Raw genomic sequence first — 20,110 nt, 5'->3', positions numbered from 1 at the left:
AAAATGGTCGCCATCCCTGTGTTTGCCGAGAAAAATAAAGTTTTCGATGTTCGAAAGACTAAGACGATGAAACTTCTTCCTACCCACAGGGCTTTAAAATCAGCTCCCATAAGTGGTGGACCATAAAAGTAATGGAAACAATTTGAGCGTCCGAATATATGTCCCGAGACACGCTCTGTAACGCGTATCATGAAGCACCGATCGCTGGTACATACGCTGCTTATTCGGATGAATAACAAATAAATCGCCGTATAAATGGCCAATATTCTCGCTAGAGTCATTCCAATTAGCTCATTCTCACCGCATTGTTCTCAGAGATCGACGTGGTTTAGTCAACATATGGTGAGAATTACCCACCCCTAAAATTAACAATATCGTCCTCGGTATAAGTACAAACATGTGTGCCGAACTTTTTACTGTCTTCCTCCCATTTTATCATACTTCTATTTGGGGGGCACCACAAATTTAATTGTGACAATGGTAACTATTACTCGTATATTGTCACTTTGCACCAACATCATTCTAGATATCAGCTTATTGTCTAAAATACTGATCCTACCGGTGCCACTCGGAAACTGAAGATTAGGCGATTAGAGAAACAAAATCGTAATACAGTCAGTATTTTCATTCAATACAAATGATATGTTTCGTAGGTCGAAAATGGAACTTATAACACCATTGTCAACGCTTTCAACAATGCTCGTGCCGTGTCTCACTCGTGTCTGATAAAACCTTGGTTGAAGCTCACACCTGATAAATTCACTTTAACCGAATGCGGTCCCTGGTAATTTTCGTCTGTAGCTCATTTCACTACCCAGAGTTGAGCTTCATTGAAACGATTTTTGCATGCCATTTGTTTCAATGGTTAGTGTCCAAAGCACTGTTGACATTATTTTCACTTGTTAATGATGGCAATATTTGATTTTTGATAACAAACTTTAGAAGAGTAGTACATGTATATGATAGGGTCATTAGAATTACAAAACGTTGCGTATGAGATGACGACTGAACTGGAAAACTGATTGACAACTGTGGCAAGTCTTCTTACAAAAGAAACGATACCGATGACGACGGCGGCTATGATCATAATGTTGACAGTGGTGACGGTGGCCTTGATGATGATGATGATGATGATGATGATGATGATGATGATGATGATGATGATGATGATGATGATGATGATGATGATGATGATGGTGGTGGTGATGGTGGTGGTGGTGGTGGTGGTGGTGGTGGTGGTGGTGGTGATATTTGCGATGGAGATTTTGTTTGTTGCAGTAGTTGTTTGTCAGCCAGACTTCAGCCTCGTCCTCAATTACCCTCCCCCCCCCCACTACCACCACTGCCATGCTGCGATTGAAAAACGCCCCATTATCGGGAATCAACGTCTCGTGATTCTTAGAAATCTGAAGTATGTTTTGTCTTCCTCGTACATGTTAACACTTTCACGACCTCCCCTTTGCTTCCTTAAAACACAAAACTTCGAACATGTCGACTTAGAGAACATTACTTTGATCAGTTGACCCACGGTCTCAATTTGTTTTAACGTTTAATCGTGTTAATTAATCGTGTCCATGTTCTGTTCTTTTTTCGCAGAGGTTAAGACACCGTGCAAGCCAAACGAATTCTCGGTGGATGGATTTCAACCATGCCGCGGTAAGTAATGAGCGGGAATTTAAAAAAAAGTTTAATACTTCAAATTTCCCAAGCGGAAACATTCTGACGTAATGCTTATAAGCATGGAAACACGAACAGACTCCCAGCGGGCCATGAATATGTGGATCGCCAGAAAAACAGAGATGCAGTGAGTGCACCCTTCGACTCTCATTCCACACTCGTTTTATCCCAACAAAACCTGACGCTCTTCTTAAAGTATATATAATCTGTTGAGCGCGATATACGGAGCAGATTCGTGTCAGATTAATTTATCACCCTAATCCAAACTAATGGCGGATTCGTCTTGCAGCGTCTTGCCTTGTAGACAAAAATTTGATATTTGTGTATGTGTGATCCCATAGGTGTTTATTTCTTATTAACTTTTTCCAAGCCCCAGAGACCGAAGTTCGATGGCCCACGAGTGATGTATAGATCAACAGGGGCAGTATTTTGCCTCCTTTAGGACAGTACAAAACAATTTATTACCGCTATAATGTCACATTGTTGTAGAACAAGCAGAAAAAAGTGTCGCTTTGACATAATTGATCGTACCCCCCAGGACGGTAACAGTCATATCGCGAGAGTTGTAGACTTTATTTTATGTCGATTTATTCGGACTGCGACTCAAAAATCATGTCAGTTGGGATGGCTGGAAAACATCGAGGTCATTACAGATTATAACGCCCTCATCATGGTATCTGACACCACTTTATTTTCTTCATTTTTGTGACGGCAGTCCAGTACAGAGAAAGTTTTCTTGTAAGCCATAAGCTTACAAGGAACAAAAGTTGCCTCCATCCTCCATGAAATACAGAAAACAAACACTGTTTATAGCGTTTTACATGCTCTTCCTGCCTTTTCGCTCAAACGGCCCAAAGTCAAAGCATTCTTACCATCCCCATTTCAAGTTAAGTCCAACGCAAAATGCTTCAATAACGCTATCGACTGACTATGAGCGCTTTTATAAAATGATTTAGACGCTGATGAATTTTTACATTCAGTTAGACGTTTATGTAGTCGGGGAATGCAGTGAGGCGGTAGATGAGTGAAAATATATAAAAATTGATCGGTATTCACTCTGAATTACATGCGTCGTCAAAATCCTTCTAGATCAGTTCGACAACAGCTGGATGCGCTTCTTCGTTCAGACGAAAACAATCCGAGTGGTTGGTATGCGATATTCGCCCACATCCTTCCGGGCATACCACCTCCGCTGCCTTGTAGTAGTACAAAAGTACATGTATGTTTGCAATCACGCGTAAATCGCGGGCAAAACGTGTTGTTTTGATATCATGTGACACGACATCGGAGAAATCACTGCTCAGACATTTTTCACCCATCGGATACATGTATAACAAGCTCTGTATCTTCCCCTGAACCGGAGAACGCGTTTCCAAGGGAGCCAACAGCCATTCAAAATATAAATATACAGTCGGAGTCCTTCTCAAAAATATGTTCTTGTGCCACACACGGAGAATAATGCCACAAGAAAGGAAATACGAAACATTTTAATTACTAGTTTTAAGTAATATTTTCGGTAACTAAAGTTCCACGCATAGCTGCAATTTTCCGATACATGTATATATCTGTGCGTTTACATACATACATTCATACATACATACATACATACATACATACATACATACATACATACATACATACATACATACATACATACATACATACCATCTACTTACAGCGTACATACATACATGTGATAGTGTGCACACATGTGTATGTACACGCACATACACAGAGTAATAGTCAATTCGAAATAGAATATACAACGCAAAATTTAACGCCGTTCTCTTAAATCGCGATCTGTCGCCGCTGGCAGAGAAATTTTCTTCTCCTTAACTGACATGTAATGGTTTACATCATCCTGCCATATAATTGGTACTCGGCCTGTCGGACGATTGATGCAATGAATAACTTACGATATAAATGTGACTTGTGTGAGTCAGTTCGCAATATGCTGATCGTGAATATTGATATTTCCTTTATATTTTGTCTCTAGTTGGCGCTCCCAATCCAGTAAACGACGTTGCCATAACACCGACAGTTGTGAACAATAAAGTTTACATGGAGGCCACGTTCACGCCACCGGCCACAAACCTGAGTTTAGACATGGGATATATTTCCACTTGGCTGAAGGTAAGAAATGCAAAGAAATGAAAGGCGGGAGATTTCACGTACAATTCAAATTGCAAGCCAACATTGGTGGTCACAATAATGTATACTTTTATAAACATTTCCGTTATTTGGCTAGAAATTCATGACAGGGCTCTCTGTGTACAAATCTAATCAAGGCATATATTGATAATTGCATCCGTCATTTCCCATCGCATGGAGATAATGATCGTTTTCGTCACGCCGTCATCAGATTCAATGTACGTTTTTGTCCATTGTGTGGCTGGCCTTCTATCGTTGTTGCTCATGCGAACAAAAGTCCACTTTGCACAGAGTTACATGCACATTGCTTCAAAGCGTATATTGGATCGATAGCAGGGCCCACATGACAGCGATGGGTGTATGCTGAAGGGTGACATTCTAATGCGCATGCCCACCTGCAAACCAAAATTTGATTCAGCAAAATGTCCACCTGGTCCAGCAGTCCAAACACTTACATTAATCCATTCATTCGAATTTAACAATACGCCTTTGAGATTATCATCCAAGTGTAACAGAAAGATCATACACACATCTTCGACAACTTACCTAAATTACTGTTGTTAAAAAATGTTCCATAAAGGATGAGAGCGTTTTGATGATATCGGAAAAAAACTTGTACTTGCTCTATATACTAACATATACTCAACCACCGTCCCTGGTGGGTGGAGGGACTGTGACTCAACTAATCTTCAAAGCGCGATGATTAGTATTCATTTATGCAAATCGTATTGATAGGTATCGTTTGGTTATGCAAATCAGAAAACTTCTCGTTTTCAAAGCGAGAATGTTCACGTACCTGGGATTGCGCTGTGAAGTCTGATGCGTCGCTGGTACATTATTCCCTGTATCCAACCTCTATCAATATCAAGAATGTTTCAAATGTGTGCCTTTACTCAACACATGTACACTTGCCAGCCACTGTCCAGCTGTCGGATGGAGTCACGTTTTGTCCGGTCAATCAACCAAATCTGTAATATTAATGTACTGTAATTCTGTAATTCTGTTTTGATTACTAGCTTGGTGACCATGGCAGCAGAACAGAGCTCGTCGCCATGGATACAACAGAGCCGCGCTCATGGATAGAAATTAAAGATAACTCACTGATTGGAGAGTCGGTAAGGTCGTCCTTGGTGTCACTTTTCCCACATCATTCTATGTCAATCTTTGCTCACTTTTTTTGTAATGGCGGATCTAGGTTGAGGAAACAAAACATAGTAACGTTTATTATTTGTAAGTTTTTTTTTCTGTCGCTCAACATTCGAGTACTGCAATTGACGATTTTTTTTCTTCGCTGTGTTCTTTTCAGTCGTATTAATTCGCCTTTTTATATTTTTTGAGGCAATCCGTATTATGCATACTGTAGCATATTATCCCCTTTGTCATGAAAGGCAGAATTTTCGTCCTACATCTGGGTGTAACCTGACAACTTTGCCGATACAACATGGTGGCGCGTTTGTCTACTTTCATCAAAATTGAGATAACCAGAACGTTTGTATGTTTTATGTACAGCCAGGGCAGTGAGAAATACTACTTCGACCGGCAGGCATTCCTAGCGCTAAATACCTACGCCCATGAAACAAATACAAAGCTAAGAAGAGAGAATTCTTGCAATTGATCATTTTAGTTGTTACTTCTATGCGTTGGTACCTACTCAGAACACTCAATCTGACGAGGCGCAATCGTCTGGTGGCAGCACTGGGAGTCAGGGCGTGAATCAAAACTCCATCGGTTTTAACTTTTGATATACTTACAGTATTTTCGTTCTCTCTGTGAAACAACAATCTCTTGTACTACTTAAATATCATGTTGAAATTGCTCTGTTCAGCGTTTCAACGACAACCATGTATTTGTAATGTTATCGTTGACAACTGAAGTTAAGTCAGGACTAGAATTCATTAGTCAACTGTGGGATTACATATTGTGCAAAAATCTCTGCTTCGTTGACAGTTCTGATACGTTGCATTTGGACGTGTTTTAGATAGAAGGACAAAAACGTACTGGTTTGTTGAACAAAACTAATGAAAATATTTAAAAACAACTTACAGTCATTGTCTCTTTAAGGTAGAAAGCATTTCAGGGACAGATATTCGAACTCTTAATATTTTACACTTCCTTTCTGATCTACCACTTGTGGGAGCTCATTTTACAACTCTTGCAGAGAGAAACGTTTTCAACGTCTTAGTTTTCTAAATCGAAAATTTTATTTTCCCCCATAGATATACACAGGGGGGCAACCATTTTTAATTTCACATATCGGTAAATGGGAGCTAATTTTTTCTCTAGTACCAAATTATGCAAAGTGACCCCTGGTTTTTATTCTTGATTTGGTAAAAGACTAGTTGAAAATTTTGCTTGAGGAAAATTTGAGCAAAAATTTAAGGTCTTTCACTTTCGAGGCTCGAACTATCTTAAAAGCCCGACCTGTCCAAACAAGTCGAACTTGATGAGAATTTACATAATCGCGTGATTCTATCGTTCATTTCAGGTCATATGTGAAGTGCAAGCTTACTTCATCGAGAGCAGACACTTCAAGAGCGACCCCGTGGCGTCGGAGCCATTCTTCGCCGGGATAAATGTTCGTATGGCCTCAAAATGGGGGAAGTTTATCATCGGGAATGTCAAATATCAATTTTATGTGAAACTCGACAAAACTTTACGCAATGAGCAAAATTCCGAGTTCTTTCTATATATCTTTGCTTATATATCTTGTCAAAGAAAACGTTGTTATTTGAGGTGTAGTAACATGAGATCAAATTTCTACCCTATCTAAACTATTTACAATAGTCCACTTCGCTCTCTGTGAAGAGCTTAACAGTTCAACTAAATGTTTACAGTGCTTCGTTCGCTCTCACTTCTTCCAGACAAATTTGAAAAATCATAACAAGTTTACATTTCAAATTCTTGACCTAAGAAGATCATGCTATGACTGTCAGGGTCAACAGCAGAAATTCAAACAATTAACGATTTTAGACATGAGATTTGGCAGTTCGATCTTGCTGTTAGAAACTGGTCAAAAGCTACGATTTTCGTGTGAATTCGACAATTTATTGTTCTGTCTGTGTTATTTACATGATGTCATGTGTTTGAATGATACAGGTGGTACCGTCATCTCTCAATCTGGCCGAAGATGGCTCTTTTCACATGGTAACGCTACAGACGTCCCTGCCAATAGTTTGCAGGGAGTCGGAGCCTTGCGGCGTCACTGTGAATTTGAAAACGGTAGATGTTGGTGAGTAGGACACTTTGATTAGGTGATTTTAGTGTGGAAGATTTCTGGAAAGATGTCGTCATGAATATGAGGGCGATCCTGAACGTCTAGTACACATAGGCTAATTTATACGGTAACTCCACGAACCATCTATTGTGTCTACGTGAACTCCATGGGACCGACTTGCAGCGATTTTGAAGCTGTTATCCAATTGGTTGGCAGAATCTTACCGTTATAATTGAATGACAAATAAACACCCTAAGTTGCTGTGAATAGTGACAATCGACCAATCACATATAACCTAGCAAACACCCTGCAAGTCAGCCGACTCCATGTCCCGAAAAATCGTCAGCCTTTGTAACTTTTGACAGCGATTTTTCGATCTGTATAGGTAACTATTAATGTTCAGGTGGCCCACACGGCAGAGTGGTATTGTTGTAAAGCATATTTACAAGGTTCCAGAATTTACTCTACAACATATTAATCCATACACATTGTACGCTCGCATCAAGTTTATATATCATTGAAAAGGCGCATTTACAATGCCATGAGAACATTAAAGTAAATTCATCTTTGCAGTCATAGAATACTAAAAAGATGGTATATGTTGCAACCAGTGTACTTTCAGCATTGTTCATAAACTCGCAACTAAAGTTGTCGAGTATTTCATTGATTTGCTTTCAACTTGTTCAAAGCTTTGCAAGTCGCAGCGAGCTCAGAACCTGATGATAGGGGTGTCTCTAGGGAAGGTAGATGAAGTAACGTGTTTGTGCCTCTCCTCTTTATTTAGACGGTAAACGCCTCGGAGACGACATCGTTCTGTCTCGGTGCTCGGTTCGATTCACGCCGCAGCCGTGCAACAGACTTCACTGCGGCATTGAGACAGTCCTGGTGACGGCCGTGACCGATTTCACCGAAGATGGAGACCGAAACGTTGCCATAGTGACGGAGAAGATACGGACCAGTGACCCAATTTGGAATGGCTATGACCCATCAGACATTGATGTAAGTCAACACTCCCAGGACCTTCAGAACTTTCTTTCTGTTTGCAGTGAAAAATCACTCTTCTCTCCCTAGAGTCTTATCGGCAGAATTAACTTCTTATGTGTTTGCAAGGTGTATCCTTCTGCAAGGAAGGAAAACGCTCTTTTGTCTGCCCAGGAAGAAGCGCCCGTCCCGAATAGGAAAAGAAAGTCTACTGTAAAGGAAAACTTAATTTAAGGTAGAATGCGCCTTGGGGACAAATATTCAGACTCTCAAACTTTTACAATTCTTTTCTGATCTACCACTTGTAGGGGTTCATTTTAAAGCTCTCGGTGTAAAAAAACTTTTTACCGGGTTAGTTTTTCGAAATTCGAAAATTTTATTTTTCTGTGGAGTTAATACAGGGGTGGCAACCATTTTGAATTTCAAATATCGGTAAATCTTTGGTTATTTGTTTCTCAAGTACCGAAATTTGCATGGTGATCCCCGATTTTTATTCTTGATTTTGAAAGAGAATGGTTGGAAGATACCTTGAGGAAAGTTTGAGCAAAAGTTTAAGTCTCTCAATTTCGAGGCGCATACTACCTTAAATCTTTTCACTGTTGCTTGTCTTCATCATTTATTCGCAGGTGACGGTAGAAGACAGGCCCACGGCGCAATGTTACTCCTTCACCGATCCGCACTTCATCACTTTCGACGGCAGGTAAACAAAGTTCGCTGACCCCCACGCTCCCAATGACGTAAATGGTAATAACACGGCTTCCCGTGATAGACTTAGCGAATCACGTTTTTTTCACTTTAATCCACACACCAGCAATAAATCATCGAGCGACTTTTGATATTGTGGAGCATTCATTTGACCCCCATGGCAGTGGCCAGCAGACGTCAGACCCTTGGCACATTTCAATCAAATGAATTGCTCTTACTATACAAAGTCCAATGGGCCTTCTAATATGGCCATTAGTCAACGTCCGCAGGAGCGCATTGTCTCTAATCACTCGATTACCTATTGACTGACTGATTGATTGCTAGTGACTCCGGTGATTCAATGTGGAGGTCCGTCGCTTTAGTTCGGCCACTTGACACACTACCTTGGCAAAGTGATGAATTGATAGCTGCCTTGCAAAGGAAAAACCTCAAACTTTCTCTCATACTTTGTTCCACAAAACCTTGATCCATCCGGAGCAAAGTAATAATGGTCGCCGACTACTTGCTTCCGATTCAGACTACCAATCGTTCCCTCTTGGGAAAAGAGAACTCGTAAACGTGAAGGTTCACAAAAGACCTCGATAGCGAAGAAACTAGACTAGTTGTAAAGAGAGGATTCAATGAAGAGGGCCTCAAATCAAGCTTAAAAGTTGAAAATATTAAAGAGCCTCGTTCGTCATCTGCGCATGTCCCCGTTTTTCTGTTTGTAAACCATTGTTTTACCCGCATGCCATCTACTCGAAGCCAGTGTGACGTCAAGTTTAATTTCGACCACGGCAAGCTCCAAGTCACCCAGCTTACATTTTATGAAATTGTCAGGCAATTGCAGCCATAGAGCCGTAAAAACTTTGCGTCCAAAAGCAAACACAAGACGCATGTTTACTGATCACCCGCTTTGACTCAGTCGATTTTTCGCAAACATTAAACGTTTGAATAGTTAATCTTCATTGAAAATATATGACAATACACTTATCGAGACAATATCAAACTTTGTGAACAAAATATTGCGATCAACACCACACTATGCAATCATTATATCTCGCGCGTGCGCAAATGACGACCAACGCCCTTGAAGACATAGATTTTGTACTACAGATTGTAACGGTCTATCATTAACCACATCCTAACTAGTGTTCTTTGCCAGTGCAATTTGAACCGTAGATTTTTTCCAAGGAAGATATTCTCAATATTGTTATCATTTCTGTTTTTCAGAAAGTATGATTACTATAAAACAGGAACTTTCTTACTTTATAAGAGTACGATCAGAGACTTTGAGGTATGTTATTTTTCGTTCTTTCGCTATGTTTTCTCTGTAGTACAATGACATAATTATTTGCATTTCTTGGTGTGCATCGTTACCAAGTATCGTAGTCAATGCGGCCCTCAAACTTCTACTTACCTTACTCAGGTCCACAACAAGCTTTGGCCGTGTGGAGGCACGTCGAATCCGATTTCTTGCAACTGTGGCTTCGTCGCCAGAGAGAATAACGACATCATATCCGTCGACATGTGCGAGGGGAATTTCCTGGAAACATCGGCCAATATCAACACTCGAGGACTGTTTCCTTTGTCACCGGGCGTCAGGATCAAAGAGAGTAGAGACGGCAAGAAGATAACGGTAGGAAAGAGGAATACATCGTGCAGGGACATTGATTTTTATCCAGCTATCATTTTTGCCCGGGGAGCCTTCAGTAATTACGAGAAGAAGCGGGGCAGTGCCCGCCATGACGATCCTCAAAAACATGACCATCCTTCTGTCCGCCTTTTCTAAAATGTGTCATTTTCCGTTTTTATTAACCTTTGAGTGCAGTAATTTTTCCCACCCGAATTTCAGTGCAACATTTTACCATTTTTTTTTTGAATTTTTCAGTAATATTTTTATTAATTTTGGATCAAATGGACATCACATTTCATTGGCTACAGTTTTTCACAAAAGTTTTGGCAAAAATCGGAACATTTTGTAAAGGTGACAAAAATTGACTCTGGCGCTCAAAGGGCTCAGCTGTCAAAGTTTACCCTCGCCTCTAAAACAGATACAAATGATGCCCTGTGTTGACACTTGTTCTAAATACTTGAAAGAGCCGAATTAGTATATTCAACCTCTCCCCTCTCGAGTACAGTTCTACCAAATACTCGAAGAGTTTTGAAGTATGGACCGCGCGACATGCGCTCTATGAACATAGCGATATTTTAATGAACCCTCGTCATCTTTTGATTTGCATACGTTAACAACACTAAATCAATAAAATTTATGTGAATGAATACTGTTGTGTGAGGCGCTTCACGTAGTTGATGGTCAGAATTTGTAACTCAAAACAAACGCGAAAGATTGCCAAATTTCGAATTTATTCAAAATCAAAATTGAATTTTAGTGTCACTGACATTGCTTTGCAGGAGGGGTTAAAAACTGCCCAACGCTTCCCAAAAGTTAGGCACCGCTGGGATTCGAACCCAGGATCTCCTGTTTACTAGACAGGCGCTTTAACCAACTAAGCCACGGCGCCGGATAATTATCCCACAAAAGTGGAGCAATAAAACTTCTTGTTAACAATTTACCCTTCATGTGTTTACACATTTTCAGATCGACTTTCCATCCGGAGCGTTCGTCCGTGCGGACGTGGCGGACTGGGGAATGAGTATCACCATTCAAGCGCCCTCAGTCGACTTCAACCATACGATAGGGCTCTGCGGACTGTTCGACGGAGATCCAAGCAACGATTTCCACGACAGGGACATGAACATCCTCAGTATTCCGCTGAAGCAAGGACAACACAACGAATTTGTTGAACAATGGAGGTACGAGTATTTTGGCCGAAGTTGTCTCTCGCAGTACAGTGCGTAAACAACTTTGCGAAATAGATAATGATCATGTAAACTTTCAATTTTCGTCTAGTTTCTTCGATTCATACTACGTTAACTTTTACGTTGAGCGAAAGTAATTTATTGAAAACTTAAAGCCCCAATAGCTGCGAATTTTTTGCTTTATTTTCATTATTTTAATTTAAAACCAAAGTTAGTTTGTGTAAATGTGCTAACTGAAGGACATGTATAGAAGTATCACTGCTCGCTGATTCGGACCATACCTACGCGTTTTAATAGGTTAAACAATAAACGGGTGGCGCACTCACAAAATGGCGCCCCAACGGAAAAGTACAAAAAATGCAGTATTTCCTGCACATACGCATCGTCATCATAAAAGAAACAAGCATGATTCCATTGACTTGAATGCACGGCACATGATGGCCAACATTTTGTTATTGTAATCTTTAGTCTATCACATGAATAGTTTTTGAAAAATGATGGTAGGAAATCTAAAATGGTGTTAATACGTTTGAATTTCGTTGCCACTTTCGACATTTATGAAAATATTATACACTTTTCAGTCTTTAATGGTCTTATTCAAAGAAAACTCTTGGAAAACGGGAATATTTTGAGTTCGGTATATTACACATTCGCAGCTGTTAGGGCTTTAAGTACGGAGCCTTTTTAATAAAAGACATTGAAATTTTGGTTAACGCGGTTGGAGTGTCTAATTAAATCGCACGGATGCATCGATGTCCTGTTTATTTACTACGATGTCGATGTGATCTAAATTTTCATACCATGGTATATCATTACAGAGAAAATATTAGGCATTTTTAACGTTACTTTTTTTCTTGTCATGTTCAGATTAGACGACGGTGGACTGTTCAATACATCGCCCGATTTGAAGATCTACCGCCCAACTGTGCAGTTTTGCAAGTGCGGGGAGCAGGCAAGGGTGGCGCCCTACAACAATACGGTGAGATCAATCGACGAATCTCTCATCGACCGAGAGTGCGGCCAGTTAAGCAATATCAGAAGAACCGAAGTCATTCCATCCATCGACATGACGTCAAAGTATGCAAATAATATTTTCAGCTTCAGGAAAAAAAAGAGCAACAGGGAGCTGAGGTTTCGGGAGAGACCAGAGATCGTCGAGAGAAACGAGTATTACCTGCCGGAGCACCCAGAATTGTTACCGCCGGCCGTGTTCGATATTGATAGCACCAGTTATGATATTCCATACCGCTCAGATTACGTATATCGCGTGACTGATACGATAGAACGAGATTTCGCGCCTGTCGAAGTCAAGTGGCCCACCCCGACAGGGATAACGGAACAGCAGGCCAAAATACTTTGCGAAGAGTTCCTGTACAACACAACGACGGCGGGCGTGTGCAGCGGTATCCTCAAACAAACGCTGGGCGACGCCATCGAGATGTGCATGACGGACGTGCAGGTGACCGACGATCTGTTCTGGGTTGAACAGTCGGAGTCCCTCGTTGAAAACCAGTGCGAATCCGCCATCGTGCGAGACGCGTCTCTATGGCAACAAGACGAGGCGGGAAATACTGCTGTCCGGAACATCATGGACAGTTTGATTTGTCCCAACGACTGCAGTGGTCGAGGTTTATGCACACCGGTCGGCTGCGACTGCGATAAAGGCTATCATCCGCCGGACTGTTCAAAGAAATGTGGGTAACAAAGCTTATTCCTTTTGGGAAATTTGCTATAGGCCTACATCAAAGGGACAAACTATCAATATTTGCGCATTTTCGATAATTTTATCCGGTAGCCTGCTTCTGAAATTGTTTATCAACACAAACTTTAAAGACCTCAGTAACTGAACAACTCGAGTAAAATCAGAAATCAGAAATCTCATTACACAAGTAAAATCACATTTTGTGTTTTCACAGTAGTAGAGAAGAAATCAAACGTTGCAGCTAGCACCTCTCTCTGAGTTTTAAAGGCAAAATCATGTCGAAAGGGATACCTTTTTAATCATAGACATTGATACCAATGAACCTGTGGACAGTTTGAATAAATTTGAATGTGGATTATGTGAATAGCTTAGATTTTCCTCTAACATTGTCCCTTCAGCCGTTTACGCACTTTCACACCATCTCAGTAACTTAACATATTGAATTCTCATATAGCGTTACGTTTTCTCCCGCCTGTCTTTAGCACAGGCGCCAAAGATTGTGAATTTAGAGAACAATGGTCTGTGTGACACACGTTTCCAGAACTGCAGCAAGATCCGTGTCTTCGGAAGGCGATTCAAGAATAGGCCCAACTTTGCGTGCATTGTAACGCCGGTTTCGGTGAGTAGTCTGTCAGAGGTAGAGCGGCTGCAGCAAACGGCACGACGCGACGCGTCACCTGAGTGGCTGCGAAGTTTTCACGCATGCGTAGAACTTGCAATGATTTGCCCAATTTCAAAAATACGCACATTCAACTTCGAACGTCAAAATGTGTCGATATCCAGCTTTTTGTTGTCCTATCGTCTTTTCATCCTTTGTGTGGAAAATAAATCTAATCTGGTCTGCGGGGTATATAAAAAAAATTCTTTGCTCAGTCTAAAAGGTACATAGTGCTTATTTGCTGGTGCTCATAATATGGTCGCAAAGTGAAAGGGTTCGCTCACGTTATAATTGCTCTTAAGAGACCTTGGTTTACTACTGAAACTTTTGATAATTCCAACAGTTTTTCTTCTTTCAACGTTGAAATGCGAAGTATTTCTCTTACAAACACAGTGCATTACTTGCTACATGCAATGTTATTGTTGATACGTAAAGTCCAGCACGAACTGAAATTGAACTGTCAGCAATGACATTGGAAATTATGCAAGAACAGCCGAGTTTCGGGATTAAAACGAGCAACTATTCTCAAACAGAAGAAACATAAAGGAAAATAGGTCAAGTGCTACAGTAAAAGGGGCTCTCAGAAGAATAAATTCTTTGGCCTTGGTTTCGTGGAAAACTCTTGAAAAGTTTCCGAGGAGAGGGCGTTCCATGCATAATTTAGTGCCGATCCAAAATTATCATTCTCATTAAAACATGATATTTCACTTTCAGCCTTTGCGACAGTATTTTGGGGAGGGGGATTTGCTTTGTCGAATTACTGTTAGTGTTTTAGCTACAACTTACAAGAAGACTGGTACAAGTTAAGTTAGCTCCCCCCTCAACTGTATATGGTTAGGCAACACTTTTCTGTCACGTGGAATTCATACCGACATTTATCACTTCAATCTGCTGCCTACAAATTTCAATGTCATTCATTATACCTTCACGTTTGACAAGGCACTTCGTTTCCCACCAGTTTTCATCTCTAAAAGGTAATTTTCAAATGTGTATTGTTTTATTTTAGCTGACGAATGAGCTAGAGCTTACCACAGCGCCGCCATCGGTGAGACCAGCAGTGTTTATCAACAAGCGAACAGTTCTCTGCGAGTTACCGCCAATTCCAGTTTCACCGTCCAGCTTGGGCAAAGACCCGGAAGACGGACTCTTCCGGTGGGAAGTTCAGGTAGAAGCAGTTTGACACCATAGCGTTAACATCTAATACATGCGTAGGTTTAATCTGTTGCAATGCATAGTTGTAAGAAGTACCGTACTACTCAAAATAGATTTATGCAAATGTCCAGGATTGGTTCCTCGAAGAAGTTCAACCGGGCATCGAAGAAATCACTTCCAGTATTAGATCCTTGACAATGCATTTGTGAATTATATACTGAAAGAACGCCCTCTGGATCTAGAGCTAACATAACTGTTGTTGACAAATGAATCCACGTCCGAACAGAATCCACCGATCAAAAATAATGCACAGCACACTCAAGTTTTCAGGGACGCCGGCTCTACTGGTTTCACTAAACTGAGATAGCGTAATCAGCATGCTGAAAGAAACACTGCATAACTTATCAAGTTGCACATGCTCTCCATACGTACACAATATTATCAGTATTGGTTTATTTCAGGTCTCCTTCGACGGTTTTAAACCCAGCAACAAGGCGGTGTTAACAGTTTATGATTCGCTGTGTCAAGAGTGCGATTGGACTGGAACATGCAAATTTAAGGTAATCATACACAGGCTAACATTTTATCGACGCGTTTGTCTTCGCGATGTCAAGCAAAGATCGACCAATTTAGGATGTCAATGGTAGGTTTAGGGAAAATCAATAGTAGGCATGCGTTATCGAGGGAGAGAAATACTGTCAATTTGTTTCCTTACATGAATGACATTTGCAGAATATTGGAGCCTCCCTTCATTTGGACAAAAGGTGCCTTGGATGGGCTACAAATTACTCCATAATATTATGCTCGAACTAGGCATACGCATGGTGAGCATTGCGCGTGCGCACATATACAGATCCACTACGTCAAATGTTATGATATGTGGTGATGTACTATCTTTAAACATGAAATAAATAACTTAAGTAGCAACTACGATCCAAGAATTCCTTATTTTATTCAAAATTGTTAGCCATAGCGTTTTGCTGGACTAGTACTGTCCCGAATCCGCCAGCCATAGATATGTATTGTGCAAACATCATTTGACAACAATACTTTTACAAAGGGGCATATAGACTAATACATTTCTTGACGTGTTACACGTATTGTTCTGTGTGTACCTATGTAATTCACTCCTTGCAAACCTTCGTTTTCCATTATTGATATTTTGAGCGGTTGAAACAGTTCGCTTTTTGTTTAATCTCCTAAGGAATATGCCTCTCGTTTACTCGTTTCTCCTTAAGGGTCAGTTTTCGTACATTTTTATTATAAGTTAATCATTTCTGTGTGGAAGATATCCTTCGAGAAGTTCGCAGGAATGTACAGCTGGTATTTTTCAGTCGTTTTTCGGTACTTTTTTAGCTCCGCTGTCAGCGACGCGGAGCTTATCAAATAGGCTGATTCTCCGTCGTCGTCCGTCGTCGTCGTCCGTCGTCGTCGTCCGTCGTCTGTCAACAATTGCCTTCTTCTCTGAAACCGCAAGTCCGATTGCTTTGAAATTTGATATGCAGTTCACTTGGGGTGACCTCACTTAAGTTTGTTCAAATCATGGTGAAATTTGCATATTTGTATTTTTGGGGCATTTTTTGTGTTTTGGTAAAAAAATCTTCTTCTCTCAAACCGCTTGTCTGATTGCTTTGAAATTTGATATGCAGTTTACTTAGGGTGACTTCAGTCAGATTTGTTCAAATCATGGTGAAATTTACATATTTGTATTTTTAAGGCAATTTTTGTCATTTTTGGTAAAAAAAATGTTTAAAAATCTTCTTTTTTAAAACTACCGGTCAGATAGCTTGATATTTGGTACATATGTCCCTAGGGATGATCTATTTCAGATTTGTTCAAATTGTGCAGAAATATGTAAATTTGCATTTTTAAGGCAATTTTTGCCATTTTTGGTCAAAAAATGTATTTCTCAAAAAGTACTGGTCTGATTGTTTTGAAATTTGTATACAGGTTTCTATAAATGAACTAAGTAATATATATTGAATTTCTGATGAAATCTGTAATTTTGTGTTTTTGGGGCAATTTTTGCCATTTTTGGTCAAAAAACGTGTATTTCCAAAACTACTCATCTGATAGCTTTGAAACTTGGTATACAGGTTCCTACAGATGAACTAAATGATATTTTTTGAAATTATGATGAAATCTGCAATTTTGTATTTTCGGGGCAATTTTTTCCAGTTTTGGTCAAAAAATGTGTTTATCAAAAGTACTTGTCTGATAGCTTTGAAATTTGGTATACAGGTTTCTATAGATGAACTAAGTAATATATATTGAATTTCTGAAGAAATCTGTAATTTTGTATTTTTGGGGCAATTTTTGCCATTTTTGGTCAAAAAATGTGTATTTCCAAAACTACTCATCTGATAGCTTTGAAATTTGGTATACAGGTTTCTACAGATGAGCTAAGTAATATATATTGAATTTCTGATGAAATCTGTAATTTTGTATTTTGGGGCAATTTTTACCATTTTTTGTCAAAAAATGTGTATTTCCAAAACTTCTCATCTGATAGCTTTGAAATTTGGTATACAGGTTTCTATAGATGAACTAAATGATATTTATTGAAATAATGGTGAAATCTGTAATTTTGAATTTTTGGGGTAATTTTTCCCATTTTTGGTCAAAAAATGTGTTTCTCAAAAAGTACTGGTGTAACAGCTTTGAAATTTGGTATACAGGTTTCTATAGTTGAACTAAATTTGATCTTTTGTAATTGTGATGAAATCTGCAATTTTTATTTTTGGGGGCAATCGTTGCCATTTTTGGTCAGAAAATTTTATTCTCACAAATCTACTCATCAGACAGCTTTGGTTGACATGTTCTTAGGGATGATCCAATGTGATATATTCAAAGTATGATCAAATCTTCAATGTGTATTTTTGCAGCTTATTTTAGCCACTTTTCTCTGGCCACTGCATTGAGCTATCAAAGATTTTCCACCTTCTTCTTCAACATGTGTCAAAAATAGTTATTCTCTACATAAACACAGCGGAGCTATATCGGCCGCTAGGTCGCTTTTTTATACGTACCGATCAGCTATTGGTGTGCAGTTCTATTTACTAGACAAAGATGAACTGCCGTGTTTGAATATTCAACTCGCGCTCAGTTGTTTCTCTGTTCGTCGCGTTTCAGGACGGCACGTGTTTGATTGAAGGCAGCTGCTACCAAAGCGGGGCTAGATCGCCGACTAACCCTTCCTGCCGGCAATGCATTCCAGAGGCCGACCGCTTGTCCTGGTCTATCGCCAAAGGTTGGTAAGTTTTGAGTTCAGTAAACACCGCGCACATCTCAAAGCTGGTCACAAAGGCGGGAAATAAGTGATTATTTTTCCGAGGGAATAAAGCGCGCAAACATTTTGAAGTGTATTTCTTGTTTTGAAACGATGAACCGCATTGAAAGCGTGCCGCGCGGGAAAGGTCGCGTTGAAAACAAGTTTTCGTATGTTGGGCATGACCTACCACAACCGCAAAAATGTCGACAAACCCGCGAGATAGGCAGATCACAAGCACAATTTCTCTCTTGGGACCCATTAGAGCTTCGGTAGAGCGTCACTGCACGGCTCATTATTGCTCCAAAATTCAGAAAAAACTCTCTTCTTGTTGTGTACAGGATGATATATGGCTGTCGTTATTTAAAAAATCCATCAGCTGCAAGCTTTGATGATTTCTTAGCATGTTTGTAAAATACAGTTTGTTGCTGCACTCCAAAAATTGTCTTGAAATGCTGAGTGTTCAGAGTGTCAACATGTACAAGCCCTTGTTTGCGTAATGCCCAACCGTCTGAATTTTAGTCCAGACCAGAATTCCTTCGTCAACAATGACGTTGTCTATTCTATATAATAATTGGGTTTTTACAAACTGTAGGTAGAAGAGGACTAAAATGTACCTGTATTTATAGGAAAGAAGAAATGAAAATATCATCAAAAGTCACAGCTATCGTCCCCTTGAAAAAATATTCTGAAATTTTGATCCTCAACACTCTTGCGAGATTTACCAGTGCTACTATCTTTCCCAAAGGGTTAACCATTAGATTTTAGCAGGGGTGGTCATGTATAGAAAATGATTTGCGGACAAGACTTATTGAAAAAATGTCGCTTTTGACAAAAATATTCACACCGTTTAGCTGAAAAGGGCGTGGATGTCTTTTTGGAAGGTATGGAGGTTCTACAATCTCAAAATTCTACGAACTTGAAAAACGAATGCATTTTTCCTTCTGATCACCCCTTCGTATATCTAATGGTTCGCCCTTGTTAAATATTTTGTTGAATCTGTCCGAAGACGACACTTTTGTTCTTCGTTCCAATCGTTTCAAGTCACCAATATTTATTCGGATCGTGACCTTGAAACCATTATTAATCATACCATGATTAGCAGCCGAGTCATGACAAGGTCAGAGAGATAATGAGAGAACGCACCTTTCACTTCGATTACACTTGCAGACAACTTGGCGCCCCTCTTTGGAAACCCCGGCTCTGCCAAAGATATGTGGACGTTCGTCGGCCAGGAATTCAGCTATCAAGTGCCCGCCTTGGACCCAGACGGAGCGTCCGTCACCTTTACACTGATAAACGACGAGGTCGGTATGGATTTGACTCCATCGGGACTTCTGACGTGGACAGCCGACACCCCGGGTGAGCGGAACGTCGCAGTGAAGATAACCGACGAATGTGGCCAATATATCAACGTCAATCTGGAGGTAAATAAATATTTTTCAGTAATACCCAGAGATTTATAATTGCCGCTGTGAGTGTACGATCAGGTTGTACACAATAATATAGAAACTTGACAGTGTGTAAAGAGTCTGCTACAACAGAAATTACTCAGCTTGTCTTTTTGACTGACATACGCTACAGCGTCCACGAAAACACTCTTTCCACAGCTCCAGATAGTTTACCTAAACATGCACTGATATTATTTCGTTTTAATGCATCCTTCTGTCGTGGTTCTTGTAAAGTCTTACTGCAATTTCCCGATACTTGGGGAAAATATCTAGATTTAGGAGTTTAATAAACCGGTTTGATCATAGACCCTCGAGGGTCTAAGTTTTGATGGAACACTAGTGTAAGTTT

At 40.1% G+C, this 20,110-nt stretch overlaps 1 protein-coding gene and 1 non-coding gene across 2 annotated transcripts in view; one reads left to right on the top strand and one right to left on the bottom strand.

Annotated features, from left to right (window-relative positions):
• Nucleotides 1-20,110, top strand: part of LOC139143519 (von Willebrand factor D and EGF domain-containing protein-like) — a 70,375-nt gene that overhangs the window by 40,279 nt on the left and 9,986 nt on the right. The window contains exons 4-19 of the mRNA XM_070713920.1: nt 1,597-1,656; nt 3,674-3,810; nt 4,845-4,943; nt 6,314-6,403; nt 6,925-7,057; nt 7,827-8,041; nt 8,650-8,723; nt 9,941-10,004; nt 10,137-10,346; nt 11,310-11,524; nt 12,398-13,224; nt 13,715-13,851; nt 14,897-15,055; nt 15,504-15,602; nt 18,175-18,292; nt 19,481-19,737. Of these exons, the coding sequence (XP_070570021.1) occupies nt 1,597-1,656; nt 3,674-3,810; nt 4,845-4,943; nt 6,314-6,403; nt 6,925-7,057; nt 7,827-8,041; nt 8,650-8,723; nt 9,941-10,004; nt 10,137-10,346; nt 11,310-11,524; nt 12,398-13,224; nt 13,715-13,851; nt 14,897-15,055; nt 15,504-15,602; nt 18,175-18,292; nt 19,481-19,737 (2,894 nt within the window). The remainder of the gene's footprint in view (nt 1-1,596; nt 1,657-3,673; nt 3,811-4,844; nt 4,944-6,313; nt 6,404-6,924; nt 7,058-7,826; nt 8,042-8,649; nt 8,724-9,940; nt 10,005-10,136; nt 10,347-11,309; nt 11,525-12,397; nt 13,225-13,714; nt 13,852-14,896; nt 15,056-15,503; nt 15,603-18,174; nt 18,293-19,480; nt 19,738-20,110) is intronic.
• Trnat-agu (transfer RNA threonine (anticodon AGU)) lies at nt 11,159-11,232 on the bottom strand. Its single transcript has one exon. It is a non-coding gene; the product is annotated as a tRNA-Thr (tRNA).

Source organism: Ptychodera flava, chromosome 11 (genome assembly GCF_041260155.1).
Source record: "Ptychodera flava strain L36383 chromosome 11, AS_Pfla_20210202, whole genome shotgun sequence".
Classification (NCBI taxonomy): domain Eukaryota; kingdom Metazoa; phylum Hemichordata; class Enteropneusta; family Ptychoderidae; genus Ptychodera; species Ptychodera flava.
The sequence above is the reverse complement of the archived record's forward strand: the minus strand, read 5'-3'. Positions and strand labels throughout refer to the sequence as shown.